The 23,212-nt window shown below is 40.7% G+C and overlaps 1 protein-coding gene across 25 annotated transcripts in view; it reads left to right on the forward strand.

Moving 5' to 3' along the window:
* EPB41L2 (erythrocyte membrane protein band 4.1 like 2) overlaps window positions 1-23,212 on the forward strand; it is a 219,046-nt gene that overhangs the window by 154,031 nt on the left and 41,803 nt on the right. For all 25 annotated transcript variants that reach the window (XR_003419351.2, XR_003419350.2, XM_027056891.2 and 22 more), the window contains 6 exons: window positions 1,836-2,054; window positions 3,607-3,694; window positions 7,675-7,827; window positions 8,346-8,443; window positions 16,634-16,806; window positions 22,153-22,325. Coding sequence is in view for 23 of the 25 variants with exons in the window: in XM_027056891.2 (XP_026912692.1) it covers window positions 1,836-2,054; window positions 3,607-3,694; window positions 7,675-7,827; window positions 8,346-8,443; window positions 16,634-16,806; window positions 22,153-22,325 (904 nt within the window). In the remaining 2 variants the exon portion in view is untranslated. The remainder of the gene's footprint in view (window positions 1-1,835; window positions 2,055-3,606; window positions 3,695-7,674; window positions 7,828-8,345; window positions 8,444-16,633; window positions 16,807-22,152; window positions 22,326-23,212) is intronic.

Below are 23,212 nucleotides of genomic sequence, written 5' to 3' on the forward strand. Positions count from 1 at the left end.
GAGTAATTTGTTCGGGAGATGATAATCCTCTGGTAATTGCGACTTATGGCATTGGTAAGTGCTTTGGTTTTTCCTTTAAATGGGACTTGAATAGTCTCGCCGTGTGTGGTGAGAGAAAGGAGATAGTTTGGTGAGCTAAACACTAAAAGCCTCGGCAGGCAGCCTGACACCAGCCACCTGCTTGGACTGGTGGCCTAAGTATCATGAGTGAAATCTTCACTATGACTTGAGTGAAAACTTAAGATGAGGTGGCTTTTGAGGAGTGCAAGAGTGGTGTTTGCAGAAGTGTTGCAGTGTTCAGGATAGTGTTTGAGAACGCTGGCTCCTGCTATGTGAAGAAGAGGGAGCTGGGAATATCAGGAACCTGTTGGAGTTTTTGTTGGAAGGTTTTGGGCTTTCGACTTCTCTTTGAAAACAGGACAGGACCAACGTGAAAAGTCGAGACCATAGTCTCAAACGGAACAACAAGATCTGAGTAGTAGGTGGAAAATCTAGGTGTTTAGGTCTTCAAAGTGTCACGAAATGTGGAGAACTGGCACGGTTCTCAGTCAGACTTAGAGAATCAGAGGATACCCTGGAATCCTAGTTTAAAATGGACTTTTCTAAAGTAATGCAGTTCTGCTTGTGGTGTTCCAGGGACCAAAGGAACATAATCCTCCTTAGAGAGCTCCTGCGGTGCATAAAAATCCTCAGACCGTAGTGCCAGAGAGATGACTTCCCTTCTGCCAGAAGATCTTGGAGCACTTGCTACGTGGCAAGTTCTTGGCTAACTGTGCCCCACGCTTGGCAAAGAGACAAAGTGGCCAGCTGCTAATGGGAATGGCAGTGTCGAAAAGGTCTTCAAGAGTGAGGGGCTGTTTAGTTTGCAGGGATTGATGGTAATCTTATTAGCAAGTAGTTGAAGTCACGAGTAGAAATCAGGTTTTCAAATGTCAGCAAAGGAGCTGGTAGTGCCCCCCGACCCCAGATCCTCATAGAATGTAAATAACATGGTTCCACATGTCATCTAGTGGAAATGGAAACTTTTATAAGTAACTGTAGTAAAACCACTTGAAACATTGAATAAGAACTATTTAATAAGTTAATAACATAATTATGATTGATGATGATGATGATGTCTATTAGTTACTGACTCCTAGGTAACATGCGGTATGTTTTGATTATGTTATCTAATTCGTATCCTCTCCTTCAAAGGGCGGAAGAATTCTCATTTGACAAGTAGGGAATTAGCCTTAGACGAGCAAATTCACTAGCTCAAGGTTGCACAGAGTCAGCTGTGCCTGGCCCAGAAGCTCATGCTTTTTCTGTTATAAATTGAACTGTCTCTGTAGATGGAGTAAATGGGCAAGTGTAAGGGCTTTAAAGACTTACAGTTGTTCAAGGCATCTGAGGAATGGAAGAAATTGGTATGAAAAGGCTAGAAAGAATAAAGGGTGGGTGACCTTAGCTCTTCTTGCAAATGCTTAAGAACTGCAGCTGTTTTTAAGTTTTCATTAGTCTTTGCAACTTTTGAGGGACATGTAAATTTCGATGCCAGTTTTAAATCCACGGAGACAAGTCTAAGTGATTACGATTTTTATCTTCAGTCACAAAGCTCTTGATGATGATGATGATGATGATGATAAATACACTGTGACCAGAATAGCAGTTCAGAATTCCCATGGGTTAGGAGCCCAAGAAACAAGGTGGACTTCTTATTAGAGAAGACGATTTTTGCTGTGGACATAAGGCATTGCCTTCTCGTCTGTTTTCAGAGGAATACTGGAACTCAAAGATCATTGGTGCTGCATCCTAATGGATTTCTTCCCGGCCCTCCTCTCCCCCTTGCCCCTCAGATACTTCTTGTGCCTTCAGCTCCGGCAGGACATTGCCTCCGGCCGCCTGCCCTGCTCATTTGTGACTCATGCCCTCCTGGGATCCTACACGCTGCAGGCTGAACTTGGGGACTATGATCCAGAAGAACGTGGCAGCAGTGACCTCAGTGACTTCCAGTTTGCCCCCACACAGACGAAGGAGCTGGAAGAGAAGGTGGCAGAGCTGCATAAAACCCACAGGTCTGGTGACTTGCTTGCTGGGGAGAGAATAGCCACAGGGGATTGAAACAGCTTCTCTTCTGACACTTGCCAGACATCCGAGCACTGTTTACGGGATTATCTAGTGTTTCCTTTTGGAGCCTCACCTAGTATTAAACGAGACAACCTGTAGCCTTGAGATCGCCTTTCGTTGTGTTCACAACTATAACGTGAAGAACAGTGCTCATGATCCTGAATGTTTTCATTTATTGGAAAAAGTTACTTCTCCCTGTGACATCTCCCTCTTCCTCCCTCCGAACCTGGGCACATAAAACAGACATACTCCCATACTTGTTTGGGCACTTAATACGTATTTCTTCTGCCCACCTCCTCCCCCTTTTTTTTAAATTTTATTTTATAGCAGGGAAGAGGGGCAGAGGAGGGGAGAGAGAGAAAATCTTAAGTAGGCTCCATGCTCAGTGTAGAGCTCAATGCGGGGCTCAATTCCGCAACCCTGGCGTCATGACCTAAGCCAAACTCAAGAATTGGACTCTCAACCAACTGAGCCACCCAGGCGCCGCCTGCCTTTTGTTTTTTATCCGATAAAGCTAGAGGGCTAGGCTTCTGGGTTTGAATCAGAAGTGTAGGTAGTGATGGACATGAAATATATAGGTGGTTTCTCTATCCACAAGATGAGTTTTGCTTTTAGTAGCTAAACTTTACTGATTTACTCAGTACCGTATTAAGTACCATATTACGCTTTGAGAACTTCTATATCTTTGTGAAAATAAATGTGTTTTTAGCCCAAGTTGACAAACTCTCGCTACAAAATTACAATTTGCCCCATATTGCAACATTGAGATTTTATAAGAGTTCGACAAAAATGTTTGGAAGGGAACTTTGAAAGATTAGAGGTTTTTAAACAGGCCACATTCATTAACTTTTTTGTAAAAAAAAAAAAAAAAAAAAAAAAAAGCGGTATTTCTTATATTCACTTTCACTTTATTCCGGTTCTTCTCCATAGGTATTTATTGTATAATTTGAATTTGAAATATCAGGTGCTGAAATTCTTTGGGGATTATGAAGATGAACGGGACACGGTCCTGCTCTCTTAGAGCCTAAAATTTGTTGACTTGTGAATAGAGACAGGAATGGAAATAGTTATGGACCGGTGTGAGCTGCATTATCTACCATAGGTGTAAAGTCAAATACAGGGACTTCTGATCTCTGTTGTGATCAATCCTGCCGAAATAAAATTAAGGAGTGGGAAGTAAGAATTTGCCATTTTTGGAAAGATGAAATCACTTTTTTATTCTCATGGAATTTATGTTGTACCCGTTTCCCCACTGGGAAAACCATCGAAAACAATTCTCTGAGATAGAAAGGAAGGGTAGAGATTTAGAGTAGAGGATCCTATGAGGAAACTTCTAGAGGTTGAGAGTTGAGCCTTCTTACCTGTTCCCTGCTTATCTGTAAATTGTGCGGGGTTAACTGCTCTACCCTAAACCCTCCGAGCTCATTCACTCCTTTCCTATCTGGGCCACGTTTGCTTTGCAGCTGCCAATAAAATAATATTGTTTCGTTTGATCCTCAGGGGCTTATCTCCAGCACAAGCTGATTCTCAGTTCTTAGAAAATGCAAAGAGGCTCTCCATGTATGGCGTTGACCTACATCATGCCAAGGTACTGTCAATGTAATGGGAAGTGGCATCTTTCCAGTCTGTTGACGGTTTTGAAAGGGCTCCAGTTTCACAGTGGCCTAGCTCACTTTTAGGAAAAGGCTATTCACCCTCACCCAAGGGTCTCTATAATATTTCTTTAGTGACTAACTGTGGGGTTTGTGCTTATGGAAAGGAGCATTCCTTCTCTCCTCTGCCCCCTTACTTCTTTCTCAATCTTTTCAATTAACACCCTTTCATATGGACTCACCTTGAGACTCACCTGTCAAGCATCCCCCCCCCCCCCTTCCTGGTTTCTTCTGCATCCCCACCTTTTGCTGTGCCAGGTGATGCCTCTCCCCACCCCTTCTCCCATCCCTGTCTTGGGAGTGGATTGCAGATCCAAAGAAAGGGCCAGTGCAGTGTGGATGGGACCGCTTCTGAAAAACCCTCTGGCTAATGAAGGAGCCTGAGGGTCAGGCTCCTCTCTGCGGGCCTGTTTTGTACCATTCGCAAGATGAAAGAGACTGGCCCAGGCCCCAGGGGATGCAACCCCCGCAGCCTAATTGGAGAGGTGGGAAGAGGGCAGAATGATGGACTAGGTGATAGGAGAGAGGGTTTGGGTTGGGAAGATGCCACTAATAAACATTATGTGCTTCCTGACACTACTTCGGGTGATCACACAGTGAGGAGAGTCAAGGAGGAGAGTAAGAGGTAAGGTGAAAGATGGGTGTGGTTTTGAAAAGTGTGTCCAGGGTCCACATGCGGAGGGAACCAACGGTTCCCTAGATGGATAGGGCCTAGGAACCTCGGATTTTATGATTGGAGAAATCTCTTGGAAAGCCCCTCCATCCAAAGATCTCTTCCCTCCCTGGGCCTTGGGTGAATCATTCCTGCTTCGTACTTGCATAGTACTTCATGTTTGCACCGCTCTCTTTTTTTCCTCCGTGGCTGCCTTTATTCGACTGTTTTTCCTGGTTACAAAAGACCTACATATACATCATAGAAAATAGAAGCAAACAGAAGGAAAAAAAAACCGCTGAACTCTCTTTATTTGGAAATAGGCACTGTTGCTTTTTTGATACGTTTTCTTGTTTTCTTTAAAAAAAACATCTCTGAGCACTAGAACTCATGCATTTTTTTCAGTAGGATCACACTATAGGTATCAGTTTGTGAGGAATTTTTTGTTGTTTGTTTTGTTGCTTGCTCTGATGAAAGATTTTTCCACGTCAGTAAATAGTCTCTGACATCATTTTTAACTGCTGGGTGCTATACACTTTTAATTCTTACAGGTCCTTCCATGTGCTTTTTTAAGATTTAAGACTTGACTGTTTTTATTTACAACTGCATAAAACAGAGTGCAGAGAATGATTTGCCTAAGCCACGTGTTCTTAAGCATTCCCATATCTGCCTCGTTTCTTCTGGTAAATTCTAGGAGGTGAAATGGGACTTCCTACCATTGCGTGTTTTTCAGCTTGTTTCTCTGTGATGGAGACGGGCTGGCTCGGCCGAGAAATCCAAACCGGGGAGGCAGGAGAAGAATGGGTTTGGGACCAAAGAGACCTCAGGTCTCTGCTCTTCTAAACCCTGTTACTCTGGCCACATGCAAATCTACATGTTGATCGCTAGTTAGAAACCAATTCTTAGATGGCAGTACTACAAGGTTTCACAGTTCTCGTTTTCAAAATTGTACCTTAGAAAAGTAAAAAAGTTGTGGGTCTGTTTAAGCGTAGTTTCTGTTCCTGGTGTGTGATTAGAAGCAGATTGCTTTTTGAAAAAAATTCAGAGTAACCTTCATCTTTTCGTCCTGTTTGTCATCTGATACACTCCGATGATATTTGATAAGGAAGATGCTTGTCGGTTGTTGCAAAGAAAGTCTGTAGCAATTTAAAAGAACTTTTCATCAAAGTTTCATCTTTGTTGTCTTGATCATATTTAAGTACGTCTTTAAAAATTTTTTGCTAAGAACTTTTCATGGCACACTGCTATTAGGACAAGTTGAAGAGCATTGAATGGAAGTACTCTTGACACGCAGGCACAGGGGAACCCCAAGATTAGTGTGATAGCCCTGAGCTCTTACCAGCCGCTCTCCCAACTCCTCTGGGTCTGAAGGGGTGAGGACAGAGAGTGGTTGCCAGAACCCAGAAGGAGAGATCTGTGTGTGGAGAACACTGTCTTCAAGGGAGCCACAATTGTCACAGGGACACCTCGCTGACCTCCCTTCCCTCTTCTCTTCTCTCTCTCATCTTCTGCAAGAGCTTCCCAAGACTGAACCCATTTAGAAGTCCGAGGGCATGGGATCCCTATTGCCACCCATATGTGGCAGCTTCCTCAGGGGGAGTGAATAAGGGACAGAAGGTGCTCCTTTTTTATTAGTTTATTTTTTCTGACTTAGTTGCTGAATGGCAGAAGTCAAATATGGAGGACCAAGGCATGCTTTTTCTCTTTCATTTGTTACTCTTCATCTGTAATTTGTATTCACACAGATACTGAGAATTCTGAAGCAATGTGTGCAACAACTGAAAATGAACCGATTTACTTGGTTCCAGATTGTGTTTATTCTTAAATCCGATAAAATAGCTCCAGTGTCCTGCCTAAAGATTGCTTCAGACTAGAGATGACTTTGTTCAGTGTTTCAAGTCTGCGTTGCCTCCTTACTTGTGGTGAGAACATACTGTCTTGGGCAGCCTTCCAGCTTGCTCCTGTGGCCATGGCCATGATGTTTCTGGAAAACAACATTTCTGTCTGGTGCCAAGTTGCTTGGGCACCTGTGCCGGATTCATCCCAGCTTTTTTTCTCTGTTCCTAGAGAGAATTGGGGCTGCCAGATTTGGGTGAATAAAGCACCCTATAGATTAAATTTTTAAACCTGCTGGGATTGTCTAATGTCATTTTACCTGTATATATGAATTATTCAAGTGTGGCAGCAGAGAAAGCAATTGGCATCAGTGACTTAGTACTATACTTCTATTTTTAAAAAAGTAATATGACTTGTTCTAGATGATTCAGTAACAAGGTAGTCGAAATGTTGCATTCTCGTTGAATTGAGACTTAGATTAAATATGGTGTTTGTTTCAGCAGGCTTGGTGAGAATTTGTTCCATATCATAAGTGATTTCTGAAAATATGAATGTCTCTGAATAATGTTTTCAATTTTATATGTCGTGAATGCAATCCAGTTCTTCCCTTGAAAGTCAGTGATCTGTCTATTTTGAGTATTGGGTCCTCAGTATTACTTGAAATGTGAGGAGACACTATGTCACTTTTATCTGTAACTTTATTTGGTTTTTAAAAATCCTTTAGGCTTGTGATTATTGTAAATTGTCATCTATTCCAAGTTAAAATGCTGGGGAGGGAAAACAGTTTGAGTAAATTCAAGACCAGTTTGCAGTCCATTGAAATGCCAGCCATGGGAATGCTATAACGGGGACTGGATGTCAGCACTCTGAGTTATTGAAAAATTACTCGGAAGAATTCAGAGATTCAAAGAGAAATTTTCTGTGAGGGATTGGTGTTTTGCCGAATAGAGGCGTGATTTTAACAGCCATTAGTTAGCATAGCCCATCTGAAATAAATTTGCCTAAAGTAAAATGTCTGAATGCACCTTAAGTTGGGCTGACAGGGTGTCCCCAAGGACTGGGATAGTATCCAGGAAAACCCTATCTCTTCAGGATGTCTAAATTGAGCTCTCTTTCCCTTTTTCCCCAGCAGCTCTTGCAGGCAAGCTTGGGAACACAGAAATTATGCCTTTTGGAGAATATTGTGTCCTGTAGTCAGGTGGCTATAACTCTTTGACAAATCGAATTTTGATCCTAGGAGATAAGAGATTGAAGATGTGTTACGTGCCCTGTTTCTATTAACTCACATACTGTCACTGATATTTAAATACCAACCTGTTAAATTGGCGTTCCGGGTCATGGTTTAAGGGGGTGGGGGGAGATGATGAGCTTCCTGACCCATGAAACTTGGACAGCTCTAACCACGGTCAAATGGCTTCTACTTGGCAGGACTCGGAAGGCGTGGACATCAAGCTGGGTGTGTGCGCTAACGGGCTTCTCATTTACAAAGACAGACTGAGAATCAATCGTTTTGCTTGGCCGAAAATCTTGAAAATTTCCTATAAGCGCAGTAACTTCTACATTAAAGTTAGGCCAGCAGAGGTAAGCAGTGTCACGTAGGCCTGGGCATATCTAAACAGCTTCGGTCAGTGTTCTTCTTTATGGCTGTCAGCTGACTTCATTTTTTTCCCAGTGAATTTTAATAAAATGCACTATTCCTTATTTTTTCATGGCAAATAAGGTCAGAGTTCTTAATAATCAACCTGCATGTATATCCATGTTGCTAAAAAAGTAAGAGCTACACCTTTAACAGAAAAGAGAAAGTTGTAAGTGCCTGCTACATAGTGGGGGCCCGTTTTGTTGTTGTTGAATCAACTAAGTGATAAGGTGGTAGGGTGAGTTGTGGACATTGCTTAAAGTCAGCAGTTGCACTTGGTTTTCACAGAAACTAGTATTGAGTTCTATGAAAAATCCATTCTGTATAATCATACTGGATATACATACTAGTATCTCCTTTCTTCAAGAAGAATTACCCCTCACGGAAACATCTGAATTCATGATTTCAGTAGCTTCTAATCAACTCCTTTATCTTGCTGATTTACCTTATTGATTTATTCTAGCTCGAACAATTTGAGAGCACCATTGGATTCAAACTGCCAAACCATCGGGCAGCAAAAAGGCTATGGAAAGTGTGCGTGGAACATCATACTTTCTACAGGTAATTTTAATGATACAGCTTAGACTTAATGAGAACAGCTATTGGTACCCTGTACGTATTAAGTGGTGGTTGTGGATACAGGGGCAAATGCGGCAACACCCTATTTTATGATTCTTTGCTTCTCCTCGGTGCCAGATCTCCTTGGCTGTGCCTCGTTGTCACTCACAGCTGGTCTGTTTCTACAGTGGTCCCGGACTCCACTTTCTGACTACAAATGCCTTCCCTTCTAGAAGCGCATTCTTCAAATCCAACTGCCATTCTCTTGCCAGCATCGTTCACCATTGGCTTCATTTTGTTGTTCTTACCAGCTCTCTCCTGTTTAATTTCTTTCCCCAGCCAGCCAAAACCCTGGGGTCTGTCCCTTTGCTACTTTGTCGGGAGGTTCTAACCACTTGCCTTTTGTGCCCATCAGCCTGCTGGTCTCTGTGTCTCGACCTCCCCACTTCTATACCAGTGCTGTAGAGCTCTGCCTTAAACAGCACAGCTGTCCCGATGGACGCACTCGCTTTTTGTAAGGGAAAATTGCACAACTCCAGATTAGTGCCTTTACAGATAGATTATTTCTTGTGTCAGCTGGACCCTCAGAGCTACCAGGCAGTGCTTTTACCTCCTTTCCTGTTAAAATATTCCTGGTCTTCTGGAGCCCCTGGGAACCCCAGCCTCTCTGCTCAGATGCCCTCTGCTGGGTGGGGCACTGATTGTAGAAGCTGTAGTCATGAGCATTCTCGGTTTCCTGTACCGTTTTTCAAAACTCTTTAGCCCCAGATTAGGTAGCATTCCGCTCTTCTTCTTGTTCATTCTTCCCTTCCTGTTCTGTCTCAAGGGAAAAAATAGTCATTCCCTATGGAAGTCTTGATCCTTCATTTGATTCCTCACATAGGATCGTGCTTTGTATGTTATGTATGTCAAAGGTACGAATGCCTTTGACTTCCTCTTTGGCCGGCAAACATGTCCATATCGTGTTCCTTTAGAAACCAACACAGGGGCGCCTGGGTGGCTCAGCCGGTTAAGCATCCGACTTCGGCTCAGGTCATGATCTCACGGTCCGTGAGTTCGAGCCCCGCGTCGGGCTCTGTGTTGACAGCTCAGAGCCTGGAGCCTATTTCAGATTCTGTGTCTCCCTCTCTCTCTCTGACCCTCTCCCGTTCATGCTGTCTCTCCCTGTCTCATAAATACATACATACATACATACATACATACATACATACCAACCAACACAAATGGACAAGTGAGAAAACCAGATCTCCTTAGACCCCCTAACTGTCTTTAGCTTGGGTCCCACCTCCTTTGTACTTCTTCAAGGGCGTATTTCTACATTACTCTTCTTGTTCCTTTTTTTTTTTAATGTTTATTTTTGAGAGTGCATAAGCAGGGAAGGAACAGAGAGGGGCGAACAGAGGATCTGATGAAGGCTCTGCACTGACAGCAGAGAGCCTGACACAGGGCTCAAACTCACGAACCGTGAGATCATGACCTGAGCTGAAGTCTGACACTTAGCTGACTGAGTCACCCAGGCGCCCCTCTATGTTACTCTTCTTAGCAAGGAGCACTTTGCTGATCATTTTTTCCCCATTTCCTCCGTCCTGTTCCTGCAGTCTATACAGCTACGTGTCTAGACCCTTCATCTTTACAGTTTTTGCTTTGGGCTCTTGCTTTGCTACCACATACTGGGTGTGTGACTGTGGGTAAGTTACCACCTTCCTGAGTCTCCCTTTCATCATCTGTGTGATGGTAATAATAGTCCCTACCTTATAGGGTTGCTTTGAAAAGCCCGTGAGAAAACACACATGGAACACATGTAGAACTACTTCCGGTATGTAATAACGTTTATCATCATCATCCCCATCATTATCATCCTTATTCTTGGTTTGGTACCACAGTGTGCTGTTTTTAAGGTGAATTATTAGGTGGTACAAGTGACTCTTTCCGGTTAAATAGAGCAGTCTTGACAACAGATATGTTGTCAAACAGACTCGTTTTAGAGAAATGTAACTCCTAAAATATACTTGAATCCATCTGACATAGTTACACTGGTCACATAAATCTTTGAAAAGCTTATAATTCCTCCTGGTAGCCATGGCACATTTCTACTCCAGACAACTGGAGTCTGCCTCAAATAAAACTAGTAGATGACATTAATGAGCTAAATGACACAGTCAAGGCAGGACACATAGCAGGCTTCCCTGTCAGGTAATGATAATGGAGACAGTAATTGTCTCAGAAACGACACGTGCTGTGTTCATTGAGCAAATATTGTTGTCAGACACAGAAGGCACAGAACCACTTGCTTTACATTGTACCGTGTCATTTATTCCTCACCCCCAGGGAGAAAGTGGCTCAGAGCTGGGTGCCCAGTAAGGAGCACAGGGGCCAAGCACCTGCACAGAGTTGGGGACCTGGCTCTGTGATTCCAGAGCCCACACTGGTCACCTCTATGCTGGTCCTTCCTCTGGTATTCTTCTTTTTTATTTATCATTAATTTTGTTAAATGTTTGTTTATTTTTGAGACAGCAAGTGCCCAAGGGAGGGGCTGAGAGGGAGGGGGACAGAGGATCCGAAGCAGGCTCTGGGCTGACAGTGGAGAGCCCAACATGGGGCTCGAACTCATGAACTGTGAGATCATGGTTCAAAGTCAGACACTTAACCCACTTGAGCCATCCGGGCGCCCCCCTCTCTGGTATCCTTGCAGCAGGCGTTTCTGAGGTGTCTGTTAGCCGTGCAACGCCTCAGGTCCCTCCCTCCATTTTTGCTGACATACCACGACTCTGGTTTAAAAGTAGACCAGTTTGCACCTGCTGACTTTGGAGATAATGGTTAACAAAAGCATTTTTATATCTTTAAACTTATGTAACTTTGCTTACACATGATAGGAAGCAATGTATCTAAAACAGGGCAAATCATAATTTGCCTATAGAGTGCCTCGAATCAAATCTGGATTTTGTTCTGTTTAAGTTTATCACAAAAGATGCAAATGATTTCTTTAGAAAACTAAACTGGCTTCAGATTGAAGCCATTAAAAAAACCAGATCTTTCTATTGATTGATAGCCACTCAGCCAGACTAATGTTAGTAGCACAAGAACGTGATAAAAAGTCGCTATTCCTCCTTGAGTGTTTGATAGAGCCTGTTTCCGTTCTAAGTGCTTTACATAGATTAATTCTTTTAATATGTACATTGTTGTAATCTTCACTTTACACTCAGAAAAGCTGAGAAACAGAAGTTAAGAAACATGACTGTGTCCCTGTAGACAGTCACGGGTGGAGATGGAAGTCCGAGCCAAGCCCTGTGGCTCTCAGTGCCCATAAGTGTTCCCACTCTGCTGTACTTCTTGGTTGTGTTTACAGTGGACATGTTTCCTTCTTTTTTTTTTGTTTTGTTTTGTTTTTGTTTTTGTTTTATTTTTCCCTCAGTGCTTTGTGGTGGTGGTGGTGGTAGAGGTGGCGGCGTATAAACAGGATTAACACGAGGTTCTTGCAGCTTGGCATTAAACTCTCATTTAAACTTGGCATTGTAGATCCAGGCTAATTCCAAGTGAATTAGTGTCATCAGCCGCTTCATAGAGAGCTTTGCTATTAACGGTATGATTGACTTCACTAAGTGATGTGTGTGGGTTTGTCTTAAAATTTCCTTTATTTTTCATGGGTGAAAAAACCAATAATACCTGACTTGTAATGGGAGGATTTTTTATAAAATTGTTACCATGCTTCTTGAGCAGTAAAGTATCTGAAAGTTAATTTCTTTTGTGATGTGTCATTAGGTCGTCTTGCTCAGGACCTTTAAAGCTATAGGATAATTAGTTCCTTATGGGTTTTAAATTCCCAAAAGCGAAATGATGTCTTATAGTGATTTATTTAAATTCAAGTTAGTTAACATATTACACCCAGTGCTCATCCCAACAAGTGCCCTCCTTGATACCTGTCACCCATTTAGCCCATCCCCCCACCCCCGCCCTTCCGGTAACCCACAGTCTGTTTTTTGTATTTAAGAGTCTCTTATGGTATGCCGCCCTCTCTGTTTGTATCTTGTTTTCCTTTCCCTTTTGATGTTATTTTTATGAAGGTGGGGTCTGAGGTAGTAAATAAAAGTAATATCAAAAGGAAATAATTGTTAAGCGATCTTGAAATACTTTGTTGCTTGGCCTTCGTTTCCGTAGAAAATTTATTTGCATTGCTGTTGACTTAAGTCACCAAAAATATTCTTTTAGAAAAAGCTAATAAATGTCTATGTTCAGTCCATTTTTGTCTTGATATTTGTTTCTATTTAATTGCAGCTTCATTACTTAAGGATTTCTTTGTTATCAGAAAATTAATCTGTAAGCTAATACATTGTGTATTTGGTCACAGGTGCCACTTGGGCAAGGAAGTGTTTTATCTCAAGTTGAAATAAATAAAATAATACTTTAGTTAATGACTTTCCTAATTTTACATTGGTACACATATCTGTTTTTAAAATATTTGCCTTGTATTTCTTGAATTATTTCTTTAAGTATTTTTTTACAAAATGCATTAAGTGGATAATTATTCTGATATGCATTTAAATGGGAACCAATCATCTATTATTACCTTAAAGAAAAACAAATTAGACCAAAGAAAGAAATACGGTTGTATAGAATTCTCCTCACCTGGACTTAGATATTTAGCTGGTAACATATCCCAGTCTATATAAAAAAAAAAATTAATGTTTATTTTTGAGAGAAAGCGAGAGAGGGAGAGTGTGTGTGTGTGGGGGGGGGGTGGGGGCAGAGAGAGAGGGACACACAGAATCCAAAGCAGCTCTAGGCTCAGAGCTGTCAGCACACTGACAAGGGGCTCGAACTGACGAACCGCAAAATTATCACCTGAGCCAAAGTTAGATGTTTAACTGACTGAGCCACCCAGCAATCCCCCACCCCCCCGCCGCCCCTAGTGTATATAAATGAGAGCCCACTTTCGTAACTGGGGAAAAAATAAAACAATATCATTTTACAAAGCATTTTTTGTAGCAGTGGGATTGTTTTATGTTTATGAAACTAAGACTGAAATATTCATCAGTAGTTCTCTCAGTGTGTCAGAAGTTCTAGAACTTATAGCCCACTTCCCTCCTCCAATATCCTGGCATAAGAGAATTCAAAAGCTATTCTTAAATGCTGTGACTGTGTAATACTAAGAAAGAGAATTCTGAAAAATGGATAGACAGACATGTCTTTGGATTTTCTGGCTACTTAAATTCAGGTGCCCTCTAGGAAATGGTGACAGTGGGATTCTGTCTCGTGATCTGGTCTGTATTTATTGAGCATCTGCTCTATATGGGACCTAGCACAGATCCCGTGTGAAGTTATATAAAATAAACTAATACCCAGAAAGTCAGAAAACACTGATGGAAGTTTTCTTAATTTTCTTTAAAATTGTTTTCTGAAGACTGAAGTCTCTTGATCTTCTTTCTTTGTGAGTTCAGTTAATTTTATAGGAGAGGAAAATGAAATCTTTAAAAAGATCTATCTCTTTATGTATCCTGTACGATTTTTCATAATTCACACAAGCAGGTATCCTGTTTCTAGTTTCAATTTTTTTTTTTTAATTTGAGAAGGGTTTAACAGTGTTTGATAAGCACCACTGGTCCTAAAGGGGTGTCACCTCTGCTGGGGGTGGGGAGCAGTGACTGGAACTGGAAATGGGAGATCCCGGTAAATCCCTGTGTGAGGCTCCTCATTCTAGGAAGATGTGGCCTTTGGTTGAGAGATGCCATTCACTGAGGTGAGCCTACAGATGGGTGCCAGATGCCTCCAGCTTCACTCTTCTCTTTATCACCTGTATTTTTTTTTTTTTTAAATAATTCTACTTCATTGGGTAAGATAACTTCACATGAGACCTATCCTTTTTCACCTTCACGTGTACGATGGATTATTGACTGTGGGCACAGTGCTGTGCAGATCTGTAGAGCTTTTTCATCTTCACTGAAACTTCATGCCCAGTGACTGGTAACTCCCCATTTTGCTTTCCTTGCAGCCCCCAGTAGCCACCAGTCCAGTCTGAATCTATGAATTTGGCTGTTCTGGGTACCTGGTGGAAGTGGAATTATGCAGTCCTTGTCTTTCTGTATCTGGCCTTTTCACTTATGCATAACATCCTCAAGGCCCATCCATGTTGTTGTGTATTGTGTGCAGAATTTCCTTTTTTTTTTTTTTCTTTCGTAAGGCTGAATAGCATTCCGCTCTATGTAGATACCACATTTTCCTTACCTATTCACCTGCCAGTGGATATTTAGGTTTTTACCACATCTTTGCTATTGTGAATAGTGCTGAAATGAACATGGGAATACTACTAATTTCTCTTCAAAATCTTGATTTGAGGTTAGTTTTGATAAATGCCCAGAAGCAGGATTAGTTGGGTCATGTGGTAATTCTATTTTTAGAATTTTGAGGAACGTCCATCTCATGTTTCATAACTTCTGCCCCATTTTGCATTCCCACCAACAATGTGCAAAGGTCCCAGTTTCTCCACATCCTTGCCAATACTTGTTGTCTTTAGTTTAAAAATTGGGGTGAGGTGGGTAGTTTCTTTTGGGTCACCAATGCATATTTCCCCTTTGAAGTATTCTTTAGAAATACTGCTTTTTTCCTCTGGTTGCTCTTCCATTAACTATAGAGTGTACTTCGTGAATAAATGATAAAGAGGTGATTTAGCCATCTTGTTTTTCAAGGATGAATATTTCTTACTGTGGTGATGAGCTTGCTAGTGACCCTTTTTTTCTATAGATCATTGCTTTCTTACAGAGTGTTCTTCGATCCCTATTTAACTGGATTGCTAGGTAGGGAAACCCTGTCATAGCTCATCGTGAGATAGTACATCGCAAGTGACCACATTTCTCACCTGCTTCTATGATTCATGATCAGGATGCTGAGATATTTAATTCCTCAGCTGTTAGAGAAAAAGAATAGAGAGCACAAATAAGAATTCTGGTCTATATTTCTAGTATTTCAGAATTCTAATTTATTGAATATACAACTTTTCCCAAAGTACAGGTTGAGGCACTGGCCCTCATCAGAGTGTATTCTTAGCAGCACCATTGGTGTCTCCTTTGAAAATCTATTGGCAGAAGGTGGAAGTTTTTAAGAAACTCATTTGCTACCTTATGTGAATAGATTAACACCACGACAGCCAGAGTGTCCTGGCTCTTCTCTTCTCAATTTAATTCTGAGATACAGTTTTTCTGGGTTAATGTCAGTGAGAATCCTGTGTTGATGGAGAAACGCCTCTTGTGTTATTACAAGTAGCTTTACCTTGCTTGAATCTCTCTTTGTTGCTTTTAAGCAGAAGATGATGTCTTAAAAATTTTTTTTTTTGCGTAGAAGTTCTAAAAATACTTGAAATGTATTTTTAAGTATTTAAAAATCTTAAAAATTTAAGAAATCCCTCTTTGGAGAATGAAAGGAAAAATTTTATGGAGTTCATGTTCTGGATTTATCAACTAAAGTCTTCTCATTTAATAAATGGCATAAGAGTGCTAAGATTATTTTTTTAAGACATTTTGCCAACTCTTGATTAGACCATGAAAGTGAGACCATTCCAGTTGTCTGCCAGACAAAACTGACTTATTTACTAAAAACGTACTTTTGCATAAGTCTGGGAGTATTTGACATCAAGAAAATTTGACTTCATTCGTTACAAACCCAGGGTTTAAACAGTGAAATTGTGCTGGTAAGAAAGGATATAAGTCATTTCTACAGATCTACTGTGTGTGATGTTCTTCATGGGAAAGCATCACTTGATGGAATGGATTCCTGAGTTGGATGTTCTTTCCCATGGGAAATAGACATAAATATTGAGAATTACTAATGGTAATGGATCGCCTCTTGGCACTTATAGCTTGGAGCAAGAATTCAGACATATGTGTTTATATAAATGATTTAAGCTAATACAAATAAATATCCTTTGATATACACTGAGAACAGCTGCTCTTTTGCTCAGGTTGAGGAAAATACATTATTCATGAATACACGAATGTGGATTTAGTCATCTTAATCACTATCCTAAAACTCTGTATGTAGGAGGGTTTATAAATGATGTTCTTTTTCATTAGAAAGTTTAGGCAGCCTTTTGTTGTGTAGATTAAGGAATCTTAGTAAAATGAGATAAAATGTAAACTTCTGTCATCTTTTTAAAAAAGAAAATTCATAAAGTCTCCTTTTTGTTTCTTTTGTTTCCCCCTACAGGCTTGTGTCTCCAGAGCAGCCACCAAAGGCCAAGTTCCTGACCCTGGGGTCCAAATTCCGCTACAGCGGCCGCACCCAAGCCCAGACCCGTCAGGCAAGCACCCTCATTGACAGGCCAGCGCCACACTTTGAGCGTACCTCTAGCAAACGGGTCTCCAGGAGTCTAGATGGAGGTAAACACATTTGTGATAGTTTGTATTCCGTTAATCTTTCTCTGATCCAGTGGGATCAGAAAGTGTTGATCTAGTTAATGAGGTCCTCAGAAATGTCCTGGAAGGATAGCTATTTTCTCTGAGTAAATAAAATAATATTTCTTATATTCACAAGAAGAGTTTTATAGTGTTTTCAAGCTGTCATTCTGAACCTAATTTTCTTTGTACTCTCAGTGCACACAAATATTAAGAATCATCATGGGTAAGATGTTGGACAAATACATGGTTACTGATCTGACTTAATTATGATGTGTTTTATGTGTCTTAATTTCTTGAACTTGTTAATTAATGGCAAAAGTGGAATTCGAAGGGTTTTGGTATGGTAACGTAAGAACCTTATTTAAAGGAACTTTAAAATATTCTAATTTTATGAGTTAAAAACTCTTACTAAAGCTTACCAAACTTCTTAGCATATGAGAAAGCAACCACCACTTCCAAGGATTAATTTAAATGTAGTGTTTTAACAAAAAAGAAAGGAAATACAGTATAATCGTTCTTTCAGCGAAGTGGGGGGAGGTTATGTATAAATTTGTATATTTTTTGTTAGAATTCTTATTAGCTACAGGTTTGCAGTTTTATATATTGTATGTATGGAAATAAATTGACATTCCTTCCCTTCATGTATGTATTTTATTAACCTAATTTTGGGTAGTCAGTTTTCTATAAAAGAGCTGACAGAGACAGAGAGAGTCCCAAGCAGGCCCCGTGCTGCCAGCACGGAGCCCGATGCAGGGCTTGAACCCATGAACTGTGAGATCAAGACCCAAGCTGAAATCAAGAGATGGACGCTCAACTGACTGAGCCACCCAGGTGCCCCTTTTATGTTAGGATGAATGTTTTATAAAGAACTTCATTTTACTTTCTGCCTAGAAGAAACCAATTGATGTGGGTGACTTTCTCCCAGAAAGTAGTTTTCCAACATTTTTTGGTTGATTAATCTCAAAACCTATGTAAAAATAGTAATAGTAAATTTAAAATTTTGTTTTATTACTGGGGCGCCTGGGTGGCTCAGTCGGTTAAGCGTCCAACTTCGGCTCAGGTCATGATCTGGCGGTTTGTGAGTTCGAGCCCCACGTCAGGCCCTGTGTTGACAGCTCGGAGCCTGGAGCCTGCTTCAGATTCTGTGTCTCCCTCTCTCTCTACCCCTACCCCACTCTCTCTCTCTCTCTCTTTCTCTCTGTCTCTCTCTCTGTTTCTCTGTCTCTCTCAAAAATAAATAAACATTAAAAAGAAATGTGTTTTACTGCTGTTGATCATAGAAAACCTTTCTTGCTTATTACATTTTTCTGACATATGAACAAGAGCAACTTTTAAGTAGCTGAAACAGATCTGCTAATAGATAAAAATGCTTTTTCATATGTATACTTGCTAAGTTTTTTTTTAATCTAGTTGATCTAACAATGTCACATCAATTTCAGATATACATTTCAGATATACAATATAGTGATTCCCCACAAATGTAGCTACTATCTGTCACTATAGAAAGCTATTACAGTATCATTGACTGTATTTTGTATTCTGTACCTTTTATCACCATGACTTACTCATTCTATAACCGGAATCCTGTCTGTGTCTCCCACTCCCCTTCACCCTTTTTCCCCATCCTCTGACCCACTTCTCTCTGGCAGCCATCCATTCTCAGAATTTATAGGTCTGATTCTAAAAATGCTCTCTCCTAAATGGATTGACACCCCTTGGCCTTGATCTACTTTTCCCAGAATAAACTTGGAGAACAGATCCAGGCAGACATACAGAGATACTTCCAAGGATTTGTTGGTGGGCATTTGTCTATGTAGTTATTCAATCTTGATTCTGGAGAATCTCCCATATAGTTTCAAGACTACAAATAGGCAAGGGGGTCATAAACTGTGGTTCAAATAACTATCTGTATTTCCAAATGTAGTGATTTAAATTTATTGAGATTTTGATGTGTGATAGCTGTCCGTGTATCTTTTAGGTCGTCAACAACTGAACACTTTTTTTCAAGTAAATGTGACAAATGTTCCTGCTTGTGGAAGTATTTCACAAGTCTTGCCCCTTGCCACAGAGAATTTGTATAAGTGCTGAATAACCTATAATCAGTGTTGGTTAATGCCCTGAGAGAAGTCATTCCCCTTTCTGGAATACTGTCTGTTTCAGCCTTTGTTTTAAACTGTGAGACTTTATAACTCTTATATTGCAAATTTTAGAGTTAAGAAAGAGCAGTGAACCACTGTTTTGAGATCTATAAACTGTGCTCAAGGAAGCCCACCATCTTGTGTGAGCAGTTAGTGCAGAGGGTTATAGTAGGTCTGTATCTGAAAACAATGATTTGTACAAGTAAGAGCAGCAAACATGCACAGTGATCCATTATTTTTCCTTTTGTGTTTTGGACACTGTCATTCATCAGATGGGCAAGTGATCAAAAGGATTATTGTGTTATTGTGAAAAATAGAAGGCTTTTCATGCCAATACATGACGAGCCAGTGAACTATTTGGTTAGGGCTTTTGGTCTCCCCTTTTCCCTCCCAAAGCAAAGCTAGGCCGTAACCTGGTACTGAGCTCTCTTTTTGCCACCACTCCCCATCAGTACACCTTTTATCTGCTGTTGCTGACCTGCATCGTATTTTCTTTTTCCTACTTAGTTTTTAAGTCAGGCTAGACTAGTTTAGGTACATAAATATTTCTCACTTGAAGTTTTGACAGATTGAAATAAATCATCCAGTGATTACATACAAGCTAAAAATCAACATGATGTCTAAGGTCAAGCATTGAAATAAAACTCTAAAACTTTTTTAGAACAGTGTGATTCCGAGATTGGAAAATCAAGCCAAAAAGGAGGCAAGTCAGTCATTTAAGAGAACAACCAAGATGCATGTGAGAGTGAGGGAGACAACGACTTCCTGAAAATGGGGAATATAATAAGCAGGACACTACCTTGGATTGGGTCATGGGAGAAGAAGGCCCATCTGGCGAAGAACCATTTGGGTTGAGACGTGAAGGATGAGGGGGAACTAGCCAGGAGTAGAGCAGTAAAGCATTCCAGGTAGCAGGAGCATCAGGGCTGAAGGTTATAAGATTAGGGAGAGCTTAATACAGTCCAGGAACAGAAGGAAGGCTAGTTGGAGCTTTAGTAAACGAGGGGAGAGATAGGTGGCAAACAGTTCATGCAGGGCCTTGCAGGCCATGGAGAAGAATATGGTTTTTATTCTAGTGCTACTGAAGGATGTGTGTGTGCATTACATACATGTGTGTGCAGTTCTGCAAGCATGTAAGTGCACCGTGTTACTCCCTACCCCCGCCCCCCACCACATGATGTTACCTTTTTTAAAATATCACTTGGTGCAGTGTCGAGAATGATTGATAGGACAAGAGAGGAAGAGGCAGACTGGTTAGGAATACTCCAGGTGAGAGCACTAGTGATCTTGTCTTGGGTGATAGTAGGCCATTTAGCCATATGGCACCATAAGCTCAGTGCCTGGAGCCTACAGGCTCCTCAGGATTCTACAAGTGTTTGAGACCTAAAAAGTTATTTTGCTTCAAAATGCAAAAAACAACACAAACAACCCACCCCCCCGCATAGTGAAATTAATAAATTTTTATTTTTTTAATGTTTTAATTTATTTTGAGAGAGACCATATGCAAGCACAGGAAGGGCAGAGAGAGCAGGAGAGAGAGAGAATCCCAAGCAGGCTCCGTGCTGTTAGCAAGGAGCCTGACACAGGGCTCATCCTATGAACCATGAGATCATGACCTGAGTTGAAATCATGAGTCGGATGCTTAACCAACTGAGCCGCCCAGGCACCCTGAAATTAATGTCTTTAAAAGCATGCAAAATATTTTTCCAGTTTCATTATGTAACTTTCATATTCATTAAAATTTCTGTATCATTACATCTAAAACCATTTCTAGGTCAGTTTCCCATTTTGCAACAATTTCTGAGTGTGTGTAATGGGTGCTTAGAAATCATAAGTTAAAAGAGTTACTCATAGCCTATATTTTCTGAGGGAAAATTACTGAAGTCTTTTGAAAAGTTAAAAAAAAGAAAATAATTATACTTAATGTAAGATTTGGTGTGGGCTTTCAAAAGTGTGAGTCCTTAAGGGCTGTCAAAGTCTTAAAAGTGACCTGGTTAGTAAAGTAGGAGGAGGGAGAACTGGCCACATTTAAATTCAGCTGGACTTGATGGTCGTAAGGGATAAAGGCAGAGACTTCAAGGTTTGTGGCTTGGGTAACTGGGTACAAGTAGAAGTGTGGTATCTGGTGAAAAAGGCAAGGCTAGGGAAGGTGCAAGGTTTGGACAGGGCACATGAAGGGTGTGGGCCAAGACATTTCTTGTGATACACAGATTACAGGTGCTTGATGCTTCCCCAGTTCAATATGGTGGATCACACCCATTGCCCTCCGAGAGCTTGCAGCCTAAAGGCCTCATGTTTACATGTTACATGCCCTTCTCTGGGGCATAGAACCAATGCAAACCTCACCATGTCAGTCAAGCACTTTTCATACAAGTGAAATAACCTCAGTGGGTGGGGTTTGGGGAAAAAGCTACAGATGGGTAGAGGCTTTGTCGCTGCTACTCACTTGCATTTGTTGAAATGTGATGCCGTCTTGGGTTGACCTGCCATATGGCAGAAATTTCAGCACAATATATGTCCCTGCTCATGTGCAGGAGGAATGAAGGAAAAGCACACGAGGGCCAGGTTTGCTGAGGCGGGGGTTGGATTGGATTTATTGTAGGTCAAATTGAGGCACTCAGGAGGGAGGTTAGAAAAATGAAAACTATTAAAAATAAGCACAGAAGTTAATTTGTAAAATGGACTTTTGCTGTCTTGTCATAATTTTGAATGATACACAAATTAACGCTTCCTTTATGGAAGAATTCTGAAAACATATTTGAAGCAAATCATTTCAATCTCTAGATAATTGTTTGTTGCAATAAATAGATTTAGACATAAGTTTAGGAAAGATCAAAGAGGCCTTACAGAATTAAAATATTCCTCACTTTGGGATTTTGACACAGTGCCCAGCTCTGTCTCACCTGGTCTTAGAGCTCCTCCTACTGGCCAATTCCATGATCAGACTCAAGCCTTCCAAAGTCTGATTGGAGAGCCTGGTGTAGTTTCATGGGTTAAAATTCAGAATATGTTTAGAATTTGGTAAAATTTAAAAATGAATTTGATATGTTGGAATCTTCAGAGCTCAAGCAATGCTCCCGTTCCTGTTAATGTCTACGTGCTGCCTGTTCATTTGTGTAAGAGGGGGCAATTCCATAAACTTTGAGCATTTCAGTGTCCTAAAGTATTCCAAATGATCTTTCTTTACTAGCTCCAGTTGGTGTTGTTGATGAAAGTCTTATGAAGGATTTTCCTGGCCCTGCTGGGGAGGTTTCAGCATATGGCCCCGGAGCTGTCAGCACCGCCATGGTACAGGATGGGGATGGCAGAAGGGACCTCAGGAGCCCGACTAAAGTCCCACATGTGCAATTCGTTGAAGGAAAGGTATGGTAAATTAGTAGAACATGTGATTTTAAATGTGTACTTAGACTAGAGGCTGTTACATTTGTTGTTTCAGAACTCAGGTATCGTTTAAAATTAGTCTATGTATGTTCTCTGCTGATAAAAGTTCCCCATTTTCAGGTACATGTAGGCTCCTGCTGGTCTGAACAGTCTCTCTAGCCTTTTTCTGATTATTGTTCAAAGCAAAATATTTCAATGTAATTTATATTGGTGCAAGCAAGTAATTTAGTAGCCTAGTATTTGTGACTGTCTTCACAATATCCTATTTAGTTAAATCCCTAAATTATAAAAGCTGCAGTGATCTGAAATGTGTATTTGTTTGTAAATTTGAAAGCATAACCTGTGTTGGGTATTTTAATTATGTTGACTTGAATTTTTTTTTTGAAATGAACAAAGATGGTCTTTATGAAAAATGTTATTTTTCATTCATCTCTAGCTGATGATGAAGAAATTCTTAAGCAAAGGGTGACTGGTGAATAGTGAATGAGAGAATGGTGTGTTGGGGCACACTCCATAGGGAGTGGAGAAGTAGCCTGTGTTGTGTTTTCAAATTTGTCACTATTTTATGATCCCTTCTTCCCTTGGGCACGTGAAGTCACTTAGAGGTTGATTTGAAGAGGCTTTGAGTTCATCAGATCTCTTTTCTGTATCTACACAAAGCAACTTTTTTATAGAGAACATTGGAAGTGAACACGAAAAGGAAATTCTATCGATTTTATAATGCTTTCTAAATTTTAACTTTTGAAAATGTTAACGACCTGCAACATAAATTTATAAAGAACCTACTAGTAGCTGCCAGTGGCTCAGGAATTCCTGCGCTGATCACCTGTCTACATAGAGCAGGGTTCGGGGACCATGTGAGCCCTAAT

Source organism: Acinonyx jubatus, chromosome B2, assembly GCF_027475565.1.
Source record: "Acinonyx jubatus isolate Ajub_Pintada_27869175 chromosome B2, VMU_Ajub_asm_v1.0, whole genome shotgun sequence".
Taxonomy (NCBI): Eukaryota; Metazoa; Chordata; class Mammalia; order Carnivora; family Felidae; genus Acinonyx; species Acinonyx jubatus.